The sequence below is a fragment of the Suillus discolor genome, assembly GCF_016758755.1.
Source record: "Suillus discolor strain FC423 chromosome Unknown F5147scaffold_40, whole genome shotgun sequence".
Taxonomy (NCBI): Eukaryota; Fungi; Basidiomycota; class Agaricomycetes; order Boletales; family Suillaceae; genus Suillus; species Suillus discolor.
Window position 1 is genome coordinate 346,678 of NW_024541287.1, and position 24,420 is coordinate 371,097.

The 24,420-nt window shown below is 45.6% G+C and overlaps 7 protein-coding genes across 7 annotated transcripts; 1 reads left to right on the top strand and 6 right to left on the bottom strand.

Moving 5' to 3' along the window:
* Positions 1 to 147: 147 nt before the first annotated feature.
* Positions 148 to 1,793, bottom strand: F5147DRAFT_775568 (uncharacterized protein; the record flags this gene model as incomplete). The annotated part of the gene is made up of 4 exons (XM_041441743.1): positions 148 to 878; positions 939 to 1,227; positions 1,264 to 1,367; positions 1,433 to 1,793. 4 exons carry the CDS (start codon positions 1,791 to 1,793, stop codon positions 148 to 150), a joined length of 1,485 nt encoding a protein of 494 aa, XP_041291047.1.
* A 1,032-nt stretch (positions 1,794 to 2,825) lies between these two features.
* On the bottom strand, positions 2,826 to 3,839 carry F5147DRAFT_775569 (uncharacterized protein; the record flags this gene model as incomplete). The annotated part of the gene is made up of 4 exons (XM_041441744.1): positions 2,826 to 2,963; positions 3,011 to 3,301; positions 3,354 to 3,364; positions 3,440 to 3,839. 4 exons carry the CDS (start codon positions 3,837 to 3,839, stop codon positions 2,826 to 2,828), a joined length of 840 nt encoding a protein of 279 aa, XP_041291048.1.
* Positions 3,840 to 8,398: 4,559 nt separating this feature from the next.
* On the bottom strand, positions 8,399 to 9,390 carry F5147DRAFT_579840 (uncharacterized protein; the record flags this gene model as incomplete). The annotated part of the gene is made up of 4 exons (XM_041431507.1): positions 8,399 to 8,524; positions 8,578 to 8,715; positions 8,766 to 8,889; positions 8,999 to 9,390. 4 exons carry the CDS (start codon positions 9,388 to 9,390, stop codon positions 8,399 to 8,401), a joined length of 780 nt encoding a protein of 259 aa, XP_041291049.1.
* Positions 9,391 to 14,031: 4,641 nt separating this feature from the next.
* On the bottom strand, positions 14,032 to 14,501 carry F5147DRAFT_528941 (uncharacterized protein; the record flags this gene model as incomplete). The annotated part of the gene is made up of 2 exons (XM_041430049.1): positions 14,032 to 14,201; positions 14,264 to 14,501. Coding segments are annotated over 2 exons (408 nt in total), but the record flags the coding sequence as incomplete, so codon positions are not given.
* Positions 14,502 to 19,324: 4,823 nt separating this feature from the next.
* Positions 19,325 to 19,945, top strand: F5147DRAFT_775573 (uncharacterized protein; the record flags this gene model as incomplete). The annotated part of the gene is made up of 2 exons (XM_041441745.1): positions 19,325 to 19,410; positions 19,441 to 19,945. The coding sequence occupies 2 exons, from the start codon at positions 19,325 to 19,327 to the stop codon at positions 19,943 to 19,945; spliced, it is 591 nt and encodes a 196-aa protein (XP_041291051.1).
* Positions 19,946 to 20,484: 539 nt separating this feature from the next.
* Positions 20,485 to 23,130, bottom strand: F5147DRAFT_775574 (uncharacterized protein; the record flags this gene model as incomplete). Its single annotated transcript, XM_041441746.1, has 8 exons — positions 20,485 to 20,859; positions 20,905 to 21,284; positions 21,330 to 21,719; positions 21,768 to 22,136; positions 22,189 to 22,405; positions 22,459 to 22,656; positions 22,703 to 22,812; positions 22,866 to 23,130. 8 exons carry the CDS (start codon positions 23,128 to 23,130, stop codon positions 20,485 to 20,487), a joined length of 2,304 nt encoding a protein of 767 aa, XP_041291052.1.
* A 585-nt stretch (positions 23,131 to 23,715) lies between these two features.
* Positions 23,716 to 23,901, bottom strand: F5147DRAFT_541773 (uncharacterized protein; the record flags this gene model as incomplete). Its single annotated transcript, XM_041430250.1, has 1 exon — positions 23,716 to 23,901. A coding segment is annotated over one exon (186 nt), but the record flags the coding sequence as incomplete, so codon positions are not given.
* Between the last annotated feature and the right edge of the window lie 519 nt (positions 23,902 to 24,420).

The following is a 24,420-nucleotide window of genomic DNA, read 5'->3' on the forward strand; positions in this document are numbered from 1 at the left end:
AGGAATGAGATGGACAGGCACTTTAAACTGAGAGACTGGAATGATGTCGCCCATCTGTGTACCATTAGAGCGTTTTTGCTCTTTTCACTGTGTGCAATTGAGTGGTCAGATTGTGTTCACTGGAAATATCAAAACATTGGATGTAAGTTAAGTACTGATCGTCCCATGCCCATCGTGTCTTGCTTTTGCCAACAGGGCGAATGACAAGCCTAATTTGTGCAATGGAGTGCCCTGCAGGGGATCATTATTTGGCTTAGTGAAGATTACCATGAAAAACAGAAAGAATGTACCTGAAAGGCCGCTGGCAGGCCAGGAGTGCCCTGAGCTGGTCTGAATGATAACTGTATCATAATGATCTAATGTCCAAGGGTCACTAGGCAGTGCACAATTAAGTGTTTGAGCAGGTCGAATGATATGAGGATCATGAAACTCGGTCTCCTGCAAACGAACTTCAAACCACACTTGAACTTTGTCAAATGGGAGCTTGGTGTCATGCACAGCCCTTCTAGGACCACCTATCGAGTGAATGTGACTACCGTAGGTCGCTTCACGGTAAAGAAAATCAGCAATAGCAGGTCGCAAGTCAGGAAGGCTGAACATGATGGCAACTTCATGGACAGTGGTATTCTTGATGGATGGATTGTAAGCAAGATGAAGAGTGGTGCGTCTGACAACAAAAGAACGAAGTGGTACAGGTACTGATCCAACTTCCTTCTGTTGGAGTATTTTGGCGATTGAAAAGTAATCTGTGATAGGACGAGGCCGTCCAGGTCTTCGAGTTGGGGACAGTAGCTCTGCAGGAATGTCATCCATGTAATAATCGATTTCGTCATCCTCGACAAATTCCTCCCCAACAACTCCCGGGTCCTCCGAGTGATCTAACAGGCTTGTGGCGAGGTCAAATCAATTGCATTTATCAGCGCGATCAAGGTAACGACAGATTTGTGGGTCATAATTGTTGTTGTTGCTGGATCTTGTGGGGTCTTTGACCTCGGTGATGTGCACATGTTCAGTGACATCCGCAGACCACTGTGCAATGATGCTGGAGTTGCGGATACTGGGGACAATACTCTGCATAAGCTTGAGTTTTGGAATATGCCAGTTGTTGATAACTTTACCACCTTTGCCCTGGCGGACACCAGCAGCAATGATCGTGTGCTTGTTCGCATGGAACTCATCCAGTGCGGCTGTGATGCAAGTAAGATCCCTATCATCAATAGATGGCGACTGCACAAGATATCAAAAGTGCATGAGCGCACGTACAGCAACAACAACACCGGGAGGTGCTGCATCCGCACTGACTGCAATAATTGAATGCTGGACATCTCGGTGACAACGGCCTGTAACCTGCTTAAGTTTTGAGATACCTGTATGAAAGTGCCGATAACCAGTAGTGGGCTATATGATTGAAAATTGAAAATCTATCTCAGACTTTCCCACTGCAAGAATAATCCATTGCACATCATGATCCCAAAACTCCTTGTGAATGTGGTGAAGCGATTTGGGTGTAAAAACCGGGACGGTTCTGCTAGCAACCAGTCCCACCAAAATGGTTCATCCACGCCATTTAGGCAAAACTTCTGTGCCTCACGGAAAAATGCTTCAAGATCATCTGGACAAGCACGTGAGCGCACAATTTTCAATTGCTCAAGAGTTTTTGCTCGAGTCCAGGGTTCATGCTGGAAGGGGTCCCTGAATTGTTTGTACATTGCCATTGTCACTGGAGATGTCTTGCCACCAATGCATGCCAGCATCATTGCTTCAGGGGTGTCAGCAATATAGCTAGCAAGCATAGTAAAGCAGTAATGACTGCGACCCATAGGATCTGACATCATCACACTGTTTCGAGCAGTGAACTTCAATGGTTCGAGTACGATGTTCAAGCAATTGTGAATGAGCTGATCCTGCAACACATCTCTCATTCATTTGTTTTTGTGAACAAATTTTGCGACCAGTGGTAGGGCAGTAAGAAGGAAAGCATTGGAGGATTATTTGAGTCGCATTGTAGGTGAGGAATGTAGAATGATAGAAAGTGAGTGGTATGAGATATACTCAGATGGTCCTCTGTGTGCGAATCTAATGTCGGCCCAAGGGGATTGCTACTGAGAAGGTTCCTCTATATATAATAGTGGAGGGAAACACTGAACCGGGCTGTCAGATAAGCCTGGTGGGGCGTGCGACGATGAGCGAAGCGCGATAAGCGAAAGCACTACGGAGCGCTACTGAGCGACAAGTGCGATGGCGCGCGCTGAGTGAGAGCGAAGCGCGCATGTGGGTGGTGGAGCGCAGCAACTCTTAAGTGAGTCGGGGAACGAGTAAGACAATGTTTGTGTACAAGAATATATGGACTGGCACTCATATGAGTTCTGGCGCTTAGCGTCGGTCGGCAGATATGACAGAGATTTAGACTTAGAGTCCAACGATGTGCGGGAAGAAGAAGATAATCCTTATACAAAAGGCAAAGGGATATATATTTTAAGTAGCATTTAAGCGAGCCGGAAAGCAAAGTGAGTATGTGATGATATGTAATAAGGGTCCGTGACGAAACATACGGAATATGTGCGCAAGTGCCAGAGATATGTCAGAATTCATGAGAATAAGATAAGAATATGCACCGACGAACCAAACGGACATGGAATGGATGGACGGAGGATGAGCGATGGAATCGAGGATACATGGACCGATGTGCGACTGAAGCGCCTGAATGCGCGAGCGGCCGATGAAGCGCCAAGTGCGCCGACATGAGGTACGGGTCGCACTGTGTTTGGAAGGTGTTTAGGGTGTTGTAGAATTAGCTCTCTACGAGGCCACAGAGATGTCAGTCTCTACAGCGTGGTCATGTAGATGTTGGTGAGGCTGATGAGGAGAGGGTGTGCGACACGATCACCTGACAATGCAGTAATGCATGTCTTGTCCAATGATAGAATAGTTCCAAGGAGAGTTGCGCCACAGGGAAGTGTCGACTTCAAGAATAAATGAGACAATGACTTTAAGAGGGACTAATACATACCTGCATCTCCCAGGCATGATCACCCATCATCCATTCAGTATATATCCGAGAGTGCCTCTGCATTGTGCTATACTCCTTGCGAGACGTGTAGTCGAGACAATTGCAAAATAAAGGATGGTTGAATATCGTAGCGATACATTCAAGAGGATCCCGCCAGTAAAGAACAGCTGGAGACTTTGTGGGATGCGACATTTGAATAACCTGGGACTTCCAACACAGACCACTAGGCAGCAATTCAGCTTGACCACATAGCTCTTTTGCTGAATGGAAGGATAAAGGTAGGTCATTGATCTAAGTACTGTCTCAGAGAAGTGATCATGACAATATTAAATCAAACACTGACCATCTCTAGTGCTAGAAAAGAATTTATTTTCTCCATGCTCAAGCCCGAACACAGAAGCCACATGGCAAGTCACCATTCCCTCCTACCACTGAATGGATAGTAGAAATTTGTTTTGTGATATATACTGTTTTCATCAGCATTGAATAAGCTTAAAAATGTGTAACCTTCTTCGAAAGCCAGCGGGGGCTCCAGAAAATAGTCGGTTGCTTTGACCTCACTGTCCTCATCCCGAGTTCCACCTTCAGAGTACAAATCCTCTCCTTGACTCCAGAAATCATAGAAACTCGCATCTACTTGAGGGTCGTCGATGTCGTCCACCACCATGGGATCATGTTCCATACTAGGTGGCAAGATGGAGTTGAGTTGGATTAAGTTGTCTAGCCAGCTATTACAGCCAGAACGAGGTTGACTCATATGACGAGCAACGGAGGTATGGTCCTTGAATTGCTTTCCGCACGATGGGCAATGATTTGGAACTAGTGCCATGGCACTCAGGTGCTGATATTAATATCTATGAGCAGGCTATACTGACATATTTATGCATAATCATGGCTGGTAAGACATGCATGGTTATGTATGGTTGTTGCTAATCCCTCCACCTTAGCAACTTTATGCATAATGGTGCCTGCATCACATTGAGCCTTTTGTAGAACTTTGGAGCTCAGCTACATTATTGCCACACTCCGCATTTTTGGCCCCTTACCGTGGGAATTACCCCACAACACCCAAAACATCACCCATTTTGGAAATCTCCACAATATCAATTATTCCCACAGCCTCCCCACCTCACTGCAGCTTCATTACTACACCACAATAGGCCCCCTCTTGTATCTAAGTAGTAGTTTGGTATATATATACACAATATAATATAATAGACCACTTTTTTTGCTCATTTGTGTGCCTGCTCCTCCTCCAGGGACCATTCAACATAGGGTGGAATACAGAACACTTTCGCATTTTTGTCCCTTTGATAGGGAAGTGTTCTAGGGAATTCAGAACATGTTTAGGAGTATATATGAAGAGATTTCCATCTTTATTTCACCCCCTAGAGCACCCTACATAAATAGATACAGCATATATACATGAAAGTACAAAATATATTCCCATTTGATTATTTCTAGATAGATGGACTTGTAAAAATGATCCACATCATGTATTAAACAGTAGGAACAATGTATTAGGAGCTCAGGACCTTAGGAAAAGATCTTGTTGTGTAGTGTATCCTCCCTCTCCTGGTGGTTTACCCCCTGTAAAAAAATTTCCTGTAGGACTGGTCCTTAATTGAGGTGAGGGGTCTATTTCTATGTATATTTGGAGTATATATATCACATAGCTAGCCCAGGACACATAGGATTCTTCTACAGGAACACAAACATAGAAAATCATATTTTTGACATTTTTGATGTTTTTAAATATCTTACCCTTGCATAAATGGCCAGCCCTGCTCATATATCATCAGTAGTACATTTTCACATGTGGTTTACATCAAGGATCAGCTTTATATAGGGCGCAAATTTGACATCTGATGTACAGGGGGTATTTCTACTGATAAGGACCCCATACTTTCAAAACATCGAAATTTAATAATCAGACACCTGGAGTAGATTTCAAATACATTCAGTATCATGTGTATAAATTCCCGAAATAATCTAACAAGAATTGAGTACTGAGGAAGTGAAATAGATAAGGAATGGAGTGTGGGAAAGTTTCAAAGACCCAAAACATCGAAATGGCAGTGGTAGGACTTTAATGCTAGGTTAACTCAGATATATACTACATCCCTTCCACCACCCTCCAACCTCAGGGCAGTATGTAGTATAGGTTTCTTTAGTAGTCTAACATGTATTCTATATATTTTCAATGAAATATTGGACCTGTACCATATATAAATGTGACTTTGTGTAAAAAGATGTCAATTGTCACTTTTCACACATATGTTATTTTACTTTTCATTCAGTCAGTCCTTCATGGATCTTTCTAAAACTTCAGATTCATTATTAGGGGTATATATGAGAGATATTCCAGGTCTCTGATCACTTATCATAGGCTCAATTACTATGTGGACTTCTTATCAGTAGAAATACCCCCTGTATATCAGATATCAAATTTGCACTCCATGTAGGGCTGATCCTTGGCATAGAACATATGTGTGAATGTACTACTGATTATATATGAGCAGGGCTGGTCATTTATGCAAGTATAAGATACTGAAAAATGTCAAAAATGTCAAAAGTGTGATTTTTTATGTTTTTGTTCTTGTAACAAGATTATATGTGTGTCCTGGGCCAGCTATATGATAGATCTACTACAAATATACATAAAAATAGACCCCCTACCTCAATTGAGGTCCGGTCCTACAGGAAAAAATTTCACAGGGGGTAAACCACCAGGAGAGGAGGGGCACACCATGCAACAGGGGATTATCCTATGGGCCTGGGCTCCTGATATATTGTTCCTATTGTTGAATAGATGCTGGGAATCAATTTTCCAAGTCTGTTCACCTAGAAATAATTAAATGAGAACATATTCTGTGTTTTCTTGCATATGTACTATATCTATTGATGTAGGACGCTTCAGGGGGTCAAATAAAGATGGGAATCTACTCATATATGCTCATAGAACACTTCCCCACCAAAGGGACAAAAATGCGAAAGTGTTTTGTACCCTACCCTATGTTGAATTGCCCCTGGAGGAGGAGCAGTCACACAAACAAACAAACAAAAGCAGTCTATTATATTATATTATACATATATATAAAGGGGGAGCTATTGTGGTGTGGTGGTGAAGCTGCAATGATGTGGGGAGGGTGTGGGAATAATTGATATTGTGGAGATTCCCAAATGGGTAATGTTTTGGGTGTAGTGGCTAAAAATGCGAAAAATGCAGAGTGTGGGAATAATTTGGGAAGGCCCTGATATGAGGAGAAACCTATTTTTAAGTGTTGTGGGGAAATTCCCACAGTAGGTGGCCAAAAATGCAAAAATTAGGGGGTGTAATGTTATTATGGGAGTGTCCTGACAGGATCCTCCACTGATATATCAGCCCTATGATGATAGGTATCTATGGACTATAGGAATTATTGTATCTGGCTTGCCTTGCTATAGCAGACATTTAATGTATCATTCTTACAGTATGGCCTGTCTTACCAGCCATGATTATGCATCACTCTAGGCAATGACACGGATATACCCGTGGGTGTCGCAAGCATCACCCGCACCCGCAGGTACACCCATGAGGGGTATACCCGCGGGTATACACTAGCATAGATCAAAAACAAAACAAAAATGTAAACTAAGTACTAGGTTAATTCAACACGATCCTGTCCCACCCATCCTCGAGCTCCTCCTCAACATCACCCTCAATGTCAGGCAAGGCAGAGACGTGCAGTACATCCTCTGTCTTGACAAGGTTCAGACGGCTCCAAGCATTGAGGCATAACAATGCCTGTGTTGACTGTGCGGACAAACGTGAACGAACATGCGAGAGAAGGAGCCTACCATGGCTAAAGAGACGTTCGATGTCTACGGATGTAGCTACAAATCATTAGAACAATCCACAATTGAGTAATGAGTCAAACATACTGGGAATTGTAAGGTAATCGAGTGCCATGCGTGATAGGTGGGGATAAGAAGTGCGTTGCTCATGCCACCATGCAATAGCATTAGTAGAAACATTCTCGACATCAGTGCTCAGGTAGCGGTCCAGTTCATTTCCCAAGTCAGTCGACTTAGGTGGCGTGAGTGCTTGCATCTTGTCAAAAATATTCTAAGTAGAATAAAATGGTCAGTCATGGTAATAGGAATGACAAGGATCAAGAAACACACTGAGCAAGAGGTATCTGCTGCTGGTGTAGCTGGAATGCTGGCCTCGACCTCACCATCGGTGTCATCTCGAATCTCCATATTCAGGTAGGCATGCTCAAACTCATCGTGGACAAGATCTTCCGCGGTCTTGATCCATTCATCCTCCCAGCCTGCAGACTTGAAATAGGAGAGTTTATGGCGTGGGTGTAAGACTATAATCAAAAAACCATCAGTGTTAATAAGTCAATAGACAGGAGACTTACCCATGGCTATCCTATACACCTCTGACCTATCCGTCAACTGATAGTATCTGTCAAGTGTCTTCTTGGCGAGTCCAATGGCAGAGCGAATTGACGGCAAAATTTTCGTATCACGAGAATACATCATCATCTGCTGGTCAATTAAGTCCATTGCAGGTATAACGGTCACAAGATTGGGGGTGGAGTGAGAGAAGAAGAGGGTAGCGTCCTTGAGAACCTTAGCCGCCAGTAAGTCACAATGTTTGCTTATGAAACAAACTCACACACCTTCAATATGTCACAAAGTTGTCATGTGATTTCCCACTCATTGTCAGCCAGCTCGAATTTTCGCAGACCCAGCTCTCGTCGCTGGGTCACAATATTGATCGCATCCTGATGTACGAGGGCATACTGCAACATATCGTAGGTCGAGTTCCAACGAGTGGAGACATCGCGCGGCATATTCATTACCGACATGTGCTGATCCCGAAGGATGTCATGCCAGACAGGGAGGAGGAGTGTCGTTGAGTGGATGATCTTATAGGCGAGTTTGTGCAGCTGTACAAAGACATTGTCAATATACAGGTGAGCTTGTATGTATCCTAACACACCTTGACGAGAACTAACTTAACGGGTCTTATGTTTTTTCGCAGCTCTGTGGATTGGTCCTTCGGCAACAGATCCACCTCATTCACCCACCTGTCATTGTTATCTTGCGGGTCATCCTCACTATACTGGGTGTCCGTCTCTCGATCTTCCCTCTCGATGTCATTACTCAGCTCGATGAGCTTATCTTCGCCATCTTCGGTGTCAGCCCACTCGTCCAATGCATGCTCAGTGTCTTTCTTCGACACATCGAATTCCCGTATCAACGACTTTGTGACGAGATTAACGGTGTGCAAAAAGCACCGGGTGTGACTTGCCTCCCCTGCAAACTCGGGAACCAATATTTCAAGCTTGTCAACCATCACATTATTGTTCGATGCGTTGTCGCAAGTCACGCTCAACATCTGTTTGTCAGGTCAGTGTGTAAGTTTTGTTTTACTGTTTCATACCCTACCTTCTCTAATATCCCAAACTCCTTTAGCATATCTGCGAATACAATCGCGAGTTGCTCCCCAGTGTGGGACTAGTACCAACAAGTCATTTTTTGCACCGTCGTCAATGTAAGTAAATTCATACCGAGGTGACCTCAATGATATCTAATGGAAAGCTCAGCGGGACACCTTCATGCTCTAGATGCACCGAAAACGCAACAAATGGACGGTGGTTCTCAGATGTCCATGCATCTGTGGTAAAATTCATTTTGCCTTCGTATTCCTGGTACATTTAATTTCTTTTAACCTTTGAACAAATGAAAATTGACTCACTCCCAACATCTTAGCAATTCGCTTGCGCATTTGTGCGAACACAAGTTTCACATCACGCGATATCATTTGTGGGGAAGGTATGTAGTATTCCGGTCTTCCAGTCTTCATTAAACACTGAAATCCTCTATCTTTGACTATGTCAAATGGCCTCAGGCTCTCCGCAACCCAATGAACTAACTTAGCCCTGCAAGATGGCATGTTAACTACTGTCCACATGAAGCTCAAGGACCTACTTCATTTCGGTATGAGTATGCTGCCTATGCGAGTAGGTCACCTTTCCTTTTCTTTTACGCTCAAATGACGCTGTAATTGACCTGCTTTGCAGGATACTCGTGACGATCTTGGTTTGCACTTCCTCCGCGTTATTTGCATCATCACAAGCCTGCAAAACCTCATCCCCCCAGCAAGACTTGACATGCTTTTGCATGTTACTTGTCGAGCGAGCATCTTTCTTATCGAGGAACTGATGAATTTGGACCTTGCATCCCTTTGCCATGCACTTGAACGCATGTGCACGATGTCCATGGATGATCTCGATAGCGGGTGTGGGATCGAAAAAAGCATAGATCGGTGAGTTCCACTCCTTCATTAATCGTTCTGTAGTGACTAATGTTAGTTTATACATAGAACTTGAACTTGGCCCCTCACCAAGCTCCTCCTTGGCAGTCTCTTCTTCATCACTGATCACAATTGCCTCGTCATTCAACACTTCATCTTCATCTTCAGAGTGGACCACTGCTTGTCGGCTCGGTGCTGGATGGGCTTTAGGTGGGGCTTGTTCAATGGTTCTGCCGTGAGGCTCAGTTGATGCTGGGACGTTATGAGGTGCTTCCTTGACACCATTAGTGCAATGTTCCCGGGTTGACTTGGCCTTCTTTGGCTGTGCGTGTATTGTTCCGTTGCTACCATCAGTATTCTTTCTTTTTTTGGATGTGATTTCGAGCCTCTCATCTACTGCTGCCTTTGCTTTATCTGTAAGTTTGGTGATACATTTAGTAGTGTTTTTGAGAATTGTTGAATGCATGATAGCTTGTTAGTGTTGTTGGCTATCCTTCTGTTAATTGGTATCATGCTTTAAGTTAAGCTTTTAAGGTTCACACTTGGTACAGTATCGGAGTTATATAACATTTTGCTTACATACCCACCATAGGGGTACAGGTATGGGTGTGGGTACCTGAAGTGCATACCCCCACCCACACCCACGACCCACGTGGGTCGCTGGTACCCATGACATTGCCTACATCACTCTGCCATGAACAGGTGTTCCGCCATTTCTCATTACGCCTTATATTGGAATAGCCCGGAGTCCATGAACCAACTAACACTGAGGCAAGCCTTGTGCTGGATCTTGCAAGAGCCAAGCGTGATGTCTTCCTTGCTCAGAAAGAGCTTGCAGACTGCGTGATACAGGAAAATGAGGTGTTTGCGAGCCTGCTCAGAGTTCGCGCAGCAGCAGCAGAGAAGAGGATAGATCAGCACCCTTGGCAGCACTTTCTAGTGCTTCCCACGGTCTGTCAGACCCAGTTTCCTTGTAGGACACAACATGTCTCTGAGACATCCCTCTCCCTGGAGGGTCTCCCTCAATTCCTTAAGAGTAACAAGTGTACCCTCATGGGCCTCGTTGGAGGGTTGGCTCTGATTATTGCAGATCACGGTGCTGAACCTCCAACACATCATTGAGGGTCTTGGCCACTTGTCAACATAATTTGGAGCCTCTTGTGCTCCTCCGACGATACATCATACCTTATGCTGTCCCCTCGCCTTTATGTTAAGTTATATTTCCTATGTTTGTCAGTCATACTTATGTGATGTTTTTATCACGTCATCGAGGGTCTTGCTGCTTATCAACATAATTTGGAGCCTCTTGTGCTCCTCTGGCGATACATCATACCTTATGCTGTCCCCTTGCTTTTATGTTATATTTCCTATGTTTGTCACTCATACTTATGTTATGTTTTCATCATGTCATCGAGAGTCTCGCCGCTTATCAACATAATTTGGAGCCTCTTGTGCTTCTCACACATACAACAATATGTTATGTTTTTCCCCGCCCTTTATTGTATGTTCTGTTTTTTTCTTCCTTTTTTCATTGTATTTATGTTGTGAATGTCACATTTTATGTAATAAAACATATCACATTGCAGTGTCGTTATCTTTAAGTTTCATGGCGGTTTCGAACATGTTCTGAAGCAAACAAGGCAGACATTGGAGCTGCTATACTGACATTGTCGAAACAAGAGGAAATCGTAAAAACTAATGGATAGCTACATAAGTAGGGTACGAAAGGGACAGGACAAGTGTAGGATGAGAAAACCACCATAGTAAGTTATCACCGTAAAAAGACAAAGTAAGCATGAGAAGATGAACCAAAATAGCAACCCAACAAACGACAAAAGCACAGGCATATCAAAAGTCGATTAAGATGAAGGAGGATGCAGAGGGTTAGTGGGATCTCGATTAAATGCTCGCAGGACAGCGTCATGATGAACGTAGTCCAAAGATGAAGATGCAACATTACGGACATTGTCCATCCATCTGGAATCCTGGTTATGAGCTCTACCTTGAGGGTACCCACTGTCACGGTATGCTCCTCCACCAAATGCCCGGCGCTTGTCAAGGCCATTGCGTCGAGCATATCGACTTTCATGAGCATAGTCAGGACTGAGCACTGGGCTGTATCGGCTTGGGCATGCACGTTCATGCTCACCGTGAATAAAATGGGACTCTAAGGCCGTGGAAGTATCCCGCATGGTGAACTCGCTGTCAGTGTGAGGCTCATTGGGTCCATAATAGTCGCGAGGTTGCAAACTGGCATAGCGGTGATTGTGAGAGTTGCGGTGGTAGAAGACATCACGGGAGTGGAGAGTATCATGCTCAATCATAGGACTTTCTTCATGCAGATGAACTTCACAATGGTGCATGGCATCATGCATGTACCATGGCTCACGAGAATGACCGCGAAGAGGTTGACAAGTGTCATGTAAGGCATCGCGAGGGTCATGACGAGGCTTGTGGGAGTTGCGAAGAGGGCCACCCTCATGAGGGTCGTTGCGAGGGTTAGGAGTGACCTCCCGATAAGGTTCCTGTGGGTGGCATGGAGGAGGGCCACCCTCACGAGGGTCGTCGCGAGGGTTAGGAGTGACCTCCCGATGAGGTTCCTGTGGGTGGCATGGAGGGTTACCCTTGCAAAGGTCTTGCTGGACACCCTCACAAGAATCATGACATACGGGGAGCTTGTGATGAACTTGGTGTAGGTCGTGTGGAGGGTCATGGGGGTCACAAGAGTCGCGAACAGCATCGTGAAGATCCTCGATGGGTTTGGTGATCTGAGGCAGTTCCTGCTGGGTTCCTGCTGGCCTGTCATCATGCATTACCTCAGGTAAGCCTTCCTGTAAAGATTCCATGGGGACATTGACTAAACCAGGGGAGACGGCACTCTCGGCAACCATAACGTCCATCTTCTTGCCCTCGTCAACTTCAGATTCATCTGACTGGCTGTAGGCCATGCAAAGAACACACTTCATTTTTCCTTTGGATGCCTTGGTGATTGGGCATGGTTTGACTGGAGGGTAGATAGACAGTAGATCATTAGCTATGTTACAAGACAAATTTGATTGAAAATTGCTTACCCTTGGTCTGCTCATTAGATGGTCCATCCCAAAGTTGCACTGGCACCACAGCTATCAGCCTTGAGTCAAATGGAGTCAAGTTAGAATCAAGTGTACTCACTTCCAGGTTCCGGTGATGCCGCCACACTTGATGACCCTACTGTCAATGGGGACAGAGGACCACCCTTTGTCAGAGAGGTTGTTGAGGTCAGCATGGGAGGTACTTTGGGTGGTTTTGTCTGAGCCCATGTCCCTTTCTTCCCCGCTTTTGAAGTGTCAGTCTTCTCCTCAGATGAAGCTAGCTTCTTCAATGCATGCGATGTGTTTGTGGCCTTTAGTTTCCTCTTTTTCCTGCACACTTCTTCATACTCAGTATCCGACTCTTCAACAGCATTCTCCTCGGTTGAAGTCAGTTCGATAACCTCACTCTCTGCTGCAGCTGGTTCTGGCTTTCAAACAGTTTTGACTGGGCGTGTGTTTGGCGGTACAATAACTTTGAATGGGCGCGAGGGCAGTGGTGCAGGTAGGTCTAATCATATGGTAGGTTTGCGGAACTTGGGAGCAGCAGGTACTGCCGGGCAATCATCACCCAAATCATTGTCATTGTCATCATTGGAGGGTCAAAGAGGTGCCTGAGGTGCCTTATCAGTGGCTTTCTTTACCTTCGTAGCTGCACCGCTAGGCTGGAGACGAGCTGGGCCATGATAGTCAGTATCACCATTAGCAAATAGTCGTCGAGCGCCATCATGTGGCCATTCAGGTGGTGGCACTATGCCAGTGATGACTGGCCTCTCAGAGGCCATCACAGCCGCTACACATGAGGTTAAAACCTGAAAGTTCATAGTATAACATAAACAAAACTCACCTCGGTGTGCCTTGTCAACTTTGACGACTTGCATAGTTCCTGCCTTCAACCCATCTACGAGTGCTGCAATTTCCTTCTGCATCAGTGCTCCGATGCCCTTGTTCCTTGAGTTTTCATTGTGAGCTTTGCTGGGCAAAAGACACTTGTGAGCAGGATAGCCTCTGATACAGAGATTGGCATCAGCAAGGGCACTTGACATGCCCTTCCAAGGGATGTTTTTATCCCAGGCACACTTGCCTCCAAGTTGGGCTATTCATAGTTTAGGTCAAATGGATAAAAGGAGTAGCGACATTCTAACGTACCAACTTGTCTGATAAGTTTGAGCTTGATCCATTTCAAACCGTCATCCTGTCCCTCGGGAGTCTGAGATTGGTCACGATCATGGTTCAGAGTCGAGTTTGGGGTCCAAGGGTCATTGTGGGTGCCATCGTTGAATGCATCATCCACTGCAGTCAAAGATGTACTATTACTGTTTTGATGTTAGTCATAGCATAAACATAATTTATCTTTACACTTACTAAACGTGCACCTTGAGATGCCTGACAATGGCATCATCGCTTGCACGACATCGTGTCTCCCAGAACTGTATCTTTAAGTATACGTCGGGACATAGAGCACAAAAAACTTACCCCTACAGCGCCTGGTGTGTTATATGAGTGGCCAAGTGAGCCATCTTCATTGACTACTTTGCCGCAGAGAACGACAGCCGCCTCAAAGCTAAATTTAACAGCGGCAGACTCGAGCTATGATAACAACATGAGGGAATAAGAGAACTTCGGGCGAAAAAACATACTATCTGTATCACTCTTCGATAATGTTTTTGGAAGCCCTGTCCATGCTGAGCTATCGTTTGAGGCGATGATCCAAGGAGCGATGCCTCCTCGTGCATTAGCAGGATATCTTGGTAAGAATCAGGATATGCTTCTTTGAATTTGTCATAACATTGCGTGCGCACAGTTGCACCTATAAGGGACATAAACATCCTGCGCAACAAGATACAATATGACACCTACTGGGCATGCCACCTCCAGCGGGAGCTTCTCTGCCAATGGGCGTGAGTTCTGCCTGGATATGTTCTTTGAAGTAGTTGGCATATAGGTTCCAATAATTAGTACCATTAATGGTGCGTCCACAACTCTTCAGGAATAAGTTAATCAGTTGAGAAATAGGGAGTGTGGTGGATGCAGAGAGATCGAGAAAGCAGTGCTCTACTGCAGCAAACCCGATATCCAGTGCTGCATTCAACTCTGCGGACCTGCGTCCAGTAACCCTAAGTCCTTCTTGATGGGTCACCGGCTCGTGCTCCTCGGGAAAGCATTCATTAGAGGCAGAAGGATAGCCTTCTAAGTCCATCTGCGAACTGGAACCACTCAGCAAAGTACCATTAGTATTTGTCAAGGTGGTAGTGTTAGTCTGGCTGCCACCATCCTTCAATGGTGTTGGTGGAATGACATTTGTGGTTGGGAGGGGAAGTGGATGATCATGAGACGACAACGACAGAACTGGCTGAAGGATGAACGGTGAGACTTCGCCAGAAAAATCCTCCATAAAGCCAGAAGGGTATTGGCCTGTAGCATGAGGATCTAGTGAGCATCCATGAGAAGTCATTGGTTGACCCGACGAACTCGCAGGAAAAGTGTAACTTGGTGGAGGTGCTAGGTGCTCCATGCCCTGTGCGGTGAGGTGATTTTGCAATCCTCCAGCTAAAAAAGACTCAGACCCCATCATGCTAAAGGTGTCAGAGTTAGAATCTATCCACGTGTGTTGCTGGTCCATGGAACCAAAAAAAACATCCTGGAGCTGTGCAGGAGCCTGTGGGGCAGGACATGGTGAGGCATGGCAACTACTAGCTGCGTGGACCATTGGCGATGATGTTTTGCTTGTTAAAGTACCACCTGGCACCACATGAGGTAAGTCTGGTGCACCAGAGTGTGCAGATATAGGATCTTGACCTCCCATAGTGCAGTTTTGACAGGCCTGGTGGTGGGTAGATGCACCTTTGACAAGGCCGACATCCCGCGCTGTAGCCTTGAGCTTACTCCTGAGTCAAGAGGGAGTCAGCTCAACAGGGGGCATTGCACATCGACAGCCACCGCCGAACTGCTCTTGCATGTAATCGAAGGTATCGGGGGATAGACCCATGTAGCTCGGGTGAGGAGATGACAGGTCATCAGGGATGTTTTGGGTCATGTCTACAGTATGTAGTCAATGATAGAAGAAATATATGAGAGCACGCCTACTTACTTGTACAATACGCAGTAGAGGACAATTTTTTGTAGACTGCCTGTTGGGCAGTTTGCGCAACAAGTTAGAATGGTATAATAGCACAGAATCAAACAAACGTAAGACATTGAAATTTGTTTGGATAAGTAACCAAGGCCGACAAGTTCATGAGGGTGCGAGTGAGGCTCTCAGGAGTTCAACAGGCTAACAAGAGGGTTCAGAATGAAGTGAATGAGGATAACATTATACATAATGCCAAATGACTCACTTTGCAATCAAATATTCGAGCTGGTGGTTCCATTGAAATGAGTTTGATCGTGTTGTTCAGAACCAGTGAAGCTAGTGTTATTCTGTGAGTACATTAAGAAGTGAAAGCAGGAGACTTATCGGTAGATACCCAACCAAGACAGCAAGTTCATGAGGGTGTGAGTGAGGGTCTCAGGAGGCGCGAGAGGCTAACAAGAGGGTTCAGAACAAAGCAATACAGATAACGTTGAGCATAAGGATGATGCGAATATACATGATATCGAACAATGAGTTCAATCGTCGTTCAGAACCAGTGAAATTAGTGGGATTCTGTGAGTAAGTTAAGGAGTGACAAGGCAGGAAACATACCGGCAGGCACTCCTATATTTGCATGATCCCATTATGATGATCACGACTCGAGTACGAGATTCCTGAATACAACCTGAATTTTGAATGGTAACACCTGGAGCGATAACAACTAATAGTAAGTGTGACCCAAGACACCGGGAACTGCACAAGCATCAGCGATCAAGCACTAATAAGCGCTCAGGATGGTTGTATGTAGAAGCAGCGAGATATCAAATATGCCGACTGGAGGTCCGAGAGGCTACAGAAAGGCTGTGAAATGAATATCATCTTGCGACTAAATATAACATTGATGAAACCATGAGTCTACTTCTGTTGCCACATCAGAAATTAAAGTACGAATTCGAAAAGATTTGTTCTACTAACATGCTATCTATATCATTTGAAAACATTAATATTCAATTATTTGCTGTTATACCATCTGAGACGCTTGGCAGGCCGATGATCACTCTCACTAGCATCTGACTCCTCATCTAGAGTGTCATCATCAACATATTCAGAAGAAGATGCAGGCCGCTCGACGGCAGTGATTGGCGGGATAAGATCTGTGGTGTGAGCAATGGACGATGTTGTTGCTTTGGAGGCTGCTCTAGAAGCTGGCCAGGGTGGCAGGCATGATATGGTGTGAGTGGTGGATGGTGGTATTACTTTGGAGACTGCCCTAGAAGCTGGCTGGGGTGGCGGGCATGATATCTCTACAAAGACCTGAACATGACGGCGAGTAGGGGATGTAGCAGGATGAGCAGCACATGTAGAAGGATGAGCAGCACATGTAGAAGGACGAGCGGGAGGTGTAGAAGGATGAGTGGGAGGTGTAGAAGGGGGAGAGGCAAGATGGCGAGGCCCCTTGCAGTCAATGTCACCATTAGCAAATGCACATTGCCCACAGGAGTAGATCAATCGATGTGAGGGTGCTTCTCCAATAATAACTGGGTCCGTTGTAGAGATACAACAATAGCTGGGCACTACACGAAGTAAGTAGCCAGCAATATAAAAATGTTGTGGTCGTGCACAGCCTAGTCTGCTTTACTTGCAAGACAAGTGCATTCAACCCGAGGGGTTAGCTATATGGAATGGTCTGTAGTTAGTGAAATGATAAATGGTCAAAAGTCCGAGCGTGAGAAACAAAGTCCGAGGGTATATCTACGATGTCCGACGCCAAAGTGTCGGGTCCGATGTTTTCAGGTTTCGGGTTAGTGGGTTAGCGGGTTTCGGGTTTGGGTTTAGCGGGTTTGTGGGAATAGCGATAGTGAATGTTGGGAAAGCGAGCGGTATGCGGATATATGATAATGATGGGTATTTCGGGTAGAAAGAGCGGTAATATTCACAATGTCAACTAAGAACTACGAAATATCGGGTTTGACCACTAAGTATCGGGGAATGGCTCCCTACTACTTGGATAATGAAAATACTCGTAGTCAGTCCAATATATATATAAGTATGTAGAAATCCGGAACCCTATAGGCGAAAGTAGCGGCCGATGATTTCAGGTCCGAAGTACATGTAAACTAACATGAGGCGCTGCGGATGATGGGAAAACATGTAATAGCGCTTGCTACGACATGAGTAATGTGCAAAATAATCAACTACGCACCTAGTGGGGCTAGCAAGACGGGACGGGACATGGATAGGACAAGTGCACGGGAAAAAATTGGGTCCGATGCGGCTGAAACGTCGGGTCCACCAGTCAAAGCGTCGGGTTTGTGTCAGGTTGTGCGGGTTACATCGGAAAGCAACGGGCATTAAACGTGTATCGGGAAATCAGTGAATACATGCCTAGCGCGAGCTCGAGTGCTACACCATAGACATTGTAAGGCGTGTGCGAGCAGCATCATTTGTCACGGCTCGAATGGTGAGGGTGCCCATCTTGAGCGCATTGACAAGATTGATACGATGAGGAAGGGTCAGATCATGGATGCCTTTGCTCCGAGAAAGCGTAGGTCGAGTCTCGCCGGGCATCAAAGTCTTGTTAGGGTAGTTGACGAGGCAACATCCGAGCCGAGCTAGCTCCTTGGGCAGGGTTTTCCAAGGGAAATCGTTTTGGGTACGCCCACGCAGGGTGCCACTGACAGATGCTGAAATAAAGTCAAGATCAGTGAAAAAAGGACACAACAAACCTTACCAACAAGAGCCGTTAGGCCACCCATGATACAAGGAATGCCATCAAGGGTCTTCCATCCAGCATCAACTTGGAGACTACTAACTCCTGGGTCTTCTGGTATCACAGCTGCGTCCACAAGCTAGAGGCGATCAGTAGAATCCACATATGAAACTGACTAAGGACTTACGAGGTGAGTGATAGTAAAGGAGTGCGCGTCTGTCTGCATGGCAATGTCAACAAAGTGCGAGGACTTGGATATGATTGCGGTCATTCTGCAACAGAATACAGGCAAGGTGCAATAGTAGATACAGTTGATCGATAACGTGAAAAACAGGCCATGGAAAATTTTGGAATTCTGCTAAGTTCAGAGAAACCTCCTTCAATAGCGCTGAAAAGCTATGACTTACCAAAAGTGGTAAATGAGCGCGGGTTAGTTGGCCCAAGAGGGTTAAGTGTTTCACCTGGGCTCATAGAGGCTACTGGGAGGCCTTCTTGAGGCTATTGGGAGGCCTTTTTGAGGCTCCTGTGGGGTGGTAATGGGATTCACTGCAGAAACGAGGTTTTGATCGGACAGAAAACATCTGCGCAAAGCAACATGACTAAAGAGGACACATTGGAGCTCCACCTTTCAACACCGTTCACCACCCGGCACACCAAAGGCAGCTACTAAGTGAGTAGGGTGGAACTACATGCACAAAAGGTTGCAGCAGATGCAAAAATCGCAGGATGATATAGTGAGGATGGTAGAGCAGCATTGGTCTATTTGGTTTGGTTGAACTTTCATGCCATTATGATGTTTGTCGTACTGTGACAACTTTTTACATAATATGAAATATGCTAACTAGTATAGCTCAGAGGACTTTCTCCGAGTCACCGGGAGTGATTGGTGAGCCAATGAAATTGAAAATACAAATCGCACTGAATTTAAAAGACAAATGGACAGGGATTGACTGCCAGCCAAGCTGCCTGGACTGGTGTCGTCGACTTCCACAGTACGCCCGATCATGCTAATACAAAAATAAAGGCCAGAACTTCGTGTTTGATGGCTGTATTGCATTCTGACGGGTAACAGGATAACATCGCAATATGAACTTAAGATCAAGTTTGGTCTTCACACAGTTTTGACCATTTGCCCACTTGCCTGGTCTCTATGGGTCGCAAAGCTAAGTACTTCACATTTGAAGAGAAATCGGCAGCTGCACGGCGACACAAAGCATCATATGCTCGGTCAGAACAGTCAGTATTTTGCAATCATTTGTTTTGCAGAGGTAAAATTGTTCGCCAAGCTCAGAATGCTTGTGCATATGCCAAATGTCATGGTCGATGTGGGCCTCATAACATATCTGGGGATCTGCATGATCCTCATACATCTTCACTAATCCGATGCTCGACCTTCTCCCTTCCCGATTCCTATCTGTTTCATCAATCTCTCGCCAGATTCGACTTGATTGATCAATCCGATCTCTTGCAGTGGGACAAAGCCCCTCCTTACGACTCTCCAGCTCCACCTGACTCACCAGAGGAAGACCGTTTCATGCAAAATCTCTTGGACGTGATGCATGGCCGTCACTTGCGCGCAGAAAGGGAATCACATACCCACCGTACAGCCATGTATAGCATGGGTGAAATCTCCAAGGTTCTGAAGGAGATCCGAGAAGTGCATCAGCAGTTAGTTACAGGTTTGGATGAGCTTCATGCTCGTGTCAGCAACTTGCAGGCATGCACAAGACACAAGGTCATGGTTGAATGCTATCGCCAATGGGTAGCGTGAAGGATATTGAATTATCAGAGGGAGGATGATATACTGATTACTGGGAAGAATCCATATATGTAGACTTTGTACTACTGTAACTTGAGAGAGCTGGTAATGCAAGAATCATAGTCTGCATATACCATCGCAGATTGTCCATGTCCCGCTCATGTAGGCCTGTTATATGGCTGCCACGTACAACGGCAAATATTGCAGCCAATATCCATAGGCCACAATCAAAGTCATTATTCTGAAGACATTTGATCTAAATAATACATAATGTCAAACTAGTTAAGAAAGCCAAGTATGCAACTCACATTCAATGGTCGAGCCACCCACCCTTCGAGATCAATATGAACATGATGGCCATGTTGACGCGCAATTGCAATGAACCGAGCAATCAGTCTTATTATATGCTTTCATATCAGGTGCCAATCAATCAGATGAAAAGGACACTTTAAAATTAAACTCACTTTGACGTCACTTTGCCAAGGCATCCTATCACCCATGCTATCAAAAAGGTAAAGTTCTTTGGTCGACAACTGGATTATGCACATCACTCAGTGTCCAATGCATGACGGATGATGAATTGGAAGTACCCAGATGTCTTTTTCCCAATAACGAATCCACGATGTGTGGCGCCAGATGATATCGTCTGGGGCATTATAATGAATGTGGGGAAGATCATGAGTAGAGAGCATTGCGCACTGTGTAGTGGAAGTATTCAGCTGAGAGCACCACAGGAGAATGGCGCAATTGTTGATACATATATCATTGAGGCATGCAGTAGGAGAACTGAGTATACCAATGTCTTTTGGCTCAAAAAGTAGACGAGGGATTCCATCATGTGAAGGTCGTATTCGTGCAAAATTTTTAGCAGGGTCAAGGATGTCTGGCTCTTGCGATGGGACGCAGAAGTCATCCACAAGGAGATTCTATGACATGTCAGCGTCAATTCCTAACAATAAAGATAAACGTACATCAGGAAGGTTCCAGCAAATCATGGCATTAACTTTGCACCCATAATTTGTTGAGTCATTGTCATCTAACTCCAATGCCCCCATCTCACCCTCCAGGACATTGGCAAGTGCTGCTTGTTCAGAATCAACTTGGGGGCAATGGTCAGGATCAACGATAGGGAGTTCATCACTACCCACAGAATCAGGCACTACCAGCGTGCTGGCATTAATCCAGTGAAACATCATGTTTGGCGAGCCTCCCGAGAGGGTGGTCGCAATGGCCACTGCCTTGCTGACTTTGTTAGTAAACCGTACTGAAGAAGCTAAGCAATTTGACCATCGTGTTTGAAGGCGGATAAAATTGGGATGCCGTTGCTGCAATGGAACTGCGAAAGGCTCACCTAAGGATGGGTGAGAAATGGAAGTTGAGAAGAAAATTAACTCACTCTTCGGCGACCAAAGGGCAAGTTCAAGCGCCGCCAACTCATTTCCAAAGAAGCGGCACAGGTTATCAACCTCAACACCCAGCTGAACCTGCTCCTCTCGACACCGGTCATGCTTGAGCAGTGCACGAATACCATCTCTTATGGATGTGTCGTCTAACCATCGTGGAACCTCTCCAAGAGATGGCGTAATCCATACATCCTCCATCAGTCCTGGGTCAGAACATAGTTCCGCAAGTTTGGTGGGAAGGGGTGCGGGCAGTGGAATCCCCCAGGATGTATCATACAATGAATTGAGCCGCTCGCAGTAGGAGTTGAATCTCCTGATAGCGGTCATTAGTGCAGGCTGACACTTTGAAATTGCTTTACATGTCTGTTGATGCAGCTTGGTGCCTGAAAGAATCTGATAAATCATTGACTAACAAAAGAGCACGAACTTACCTAACACTTGCTGGATGCCACCTACTGCTCGATCAAGTTTATCCCACTCAAAGAAACTTGCAATCGCATGTTTATGAACGTTCATTTTGAGATCGCGTGCCATTAGAAGGATGCGAACAAATTCGAGATTGATGCCATGAAGCTCAGGGAACCTGTCATGAACGTTCAATGAAGAGTAAAGAGCCTCGACCTTGTTCATCAGGCGATCGTGTCCCCTCTCTAGACTTTCGAGAGCCTCTGGAGTATCATCTGAAGCCATATCTTTCTCCAACATCGTCCTGGCAGTTTGCAATGCTTTGTCTGAGGTGTCCAGATCTGCCTGGAGAGCTAGGACAGTGTCCAACTCCTTCTTGAGGCGGGCGGGCGCATCTTGCGATATCATTGAGTAATAGTTACACCATTAAAAATGTATAAAACCTACGAGCACGGATAGATAACTGAGAATGCCTTTGCTGCAACCACTCGGACTGCAATTCTTCAATGGGGACCCCACATCGATCTAGCGCGTCTTGGGCTGCCGAACCTTGCTCCTTGATGCCCCGTCTGAGGCGTCGTTTGATCCAGTCGCCAAGGTCAATTCGCATCTCTGAAGCTATAGCCACTGCTTGCCGATCGATTAGCCATAAACAGTGTTGGCGCTAAGCAGTGTTTTAAATGAATTAGTTTATAATGAAAATAATAGAGTACATACACTAGAAGTGTGCTCAACACCTATCAATTGAACTAAGCAAGACCAAAGGCGTTCAGTCCCTTCGCCATCGGATAAGCCAAGACCCACACATATTTGTGGATTATATATGAGCTGGCAAGCCCACTTGTGGCCATATGCGTGCATTGCAGTGGTTGCAAATCGAAGGTGTGAGGTGATACTTATGGGAAGAATGTCATACTGTAAATAGTGTAAGCAAGTAGTTCCGGCCAGGATCATAACGTACCTTGGAGAGTGTTCGTGCCAAAACACAGCCAATATCATAAAGGGCTATGACAGTAGCTTCAGGCAGAAGAAATGAAAGAAGTGGTGAAGTAAAGCTACTGAATACTTCTGCTGTTCTCCAGGTGAGTCTATATTGGCAAAAAATAATGGGATGTCATGACAACAGATAAGGGCCATGATTGCAGTGTCATCAAAGCTATCCATAGCGGCTTTCTGTTTTTTGCCATCAGCAGCCTCGTAAGCATCGCATTGGTCAACGGCTTTGTTGGGGATGAGGGGCACGTGAGACTTCACGGGTCGCTTACGTTGAGTGTCGATATGGTGCCCAATTGCGTCAACAAAGCTTTTGGGGAGAAAATAGGTAGGGTCATAGAAATTTGGACAGTCTCCAGCAGCACGTCGATGACGGTGATGGAAATTACCGTCCATTGCAACGTGGATGTCACCTCCTTCATCTGTGGATCTACCATGGAGTATACCTGCAAAGCAAGCAGGACACCGTTGCACTAGAAGGGTGTGCATTGAGTGAGCAAGGCGAATTTGGGACTCGAGAGGACACTTGAAACTTCGCTATATGATCACAATGTTGTTGAACACCATCTCAACTTGGCGCTCAACTTCAACTTGCAGGATGTCATACCATTGGATGGCATAGCCGAGGCCTCGGCGGAAGGGGTCCTGTATAACTTCACCCTGAAACACTAATGAATCAGTAGTGATATAAGTATGTAACTGATTGTTACCTGGGCATCAGTCATCTGGTAACCCCCGGGAATAGTGATTTTTGAGCTGATGTGAGTGCGTTAATCGCGTCACATGAGCGCTCAAACAACGCGGGTAGAATGAAAGCAAGTCAACAGACACAGCCATCCGAGGCTGTGAAGGCGCGGTTGGGAATAGACCATGGTGGACGAGGACCTGGGAGTTGAGCAGGTACAACTTAGTACATCTATAGATGTAAAGCCTAAATAAATGTCAGCAAAAAATTGAACACTGCAAGATATGGGCTGACGATCATAAACACATCATTGTTGTCCGTTTCGGTGTACACGAAGGCTCCCCGCATGCAGATATGACTGGATGTATATTTTCCAGTGCTTTGCCCTGCGTTTGTCCAAAGTACTGGAGTACCGGATCAACAAGGGTTGGTATGAGTGCAATCCAGTTTTTATACAGTGAATTAGTGGGTTGGTCTGGTAGGATCCACCGTTTGACAGATGTTACTGAGATCTCCAGAGATGGTTGTTCATCCACATCTTCGGAGTGGAATTCGACAAGATTGTCAGCATCCATGTGTTCCGTCACAGTATGGGTGGTGCAGCTTGAACAGATAACTGCAGGTGTGGTTCCTCATGTTGCGACTTCATAAGTGCTCATTGCATCTAAAAGTCGGCGGCGCTTCGTCTCTGCGCCAGGCAGCTCAACATATGTTTGGGTTTTTCATTTGTCTCAAGCTTTCCTTGGGCTTACAAAGTGAGAGCCTAGGCCAGAAGATGCAAGTTGAGCTTTGCGAGTGCGACGAGGCGTCGAGGAAGACATGGTGGGGGAAAGAGAAGAACTTACAGTGTGAAACAGGGAGGAGCAAGGCTCCCAAGCTCGGCACATTGGAGCCACAGGAGAGGCTGGAGGGTTTTATGGAGGGGTACGAGAGGTTTTATGGAGGATAGGGAGGGTTTTCTGGAGGCGCAAGGGTTTTCTGGATGCATGAGGGTTTTCTGG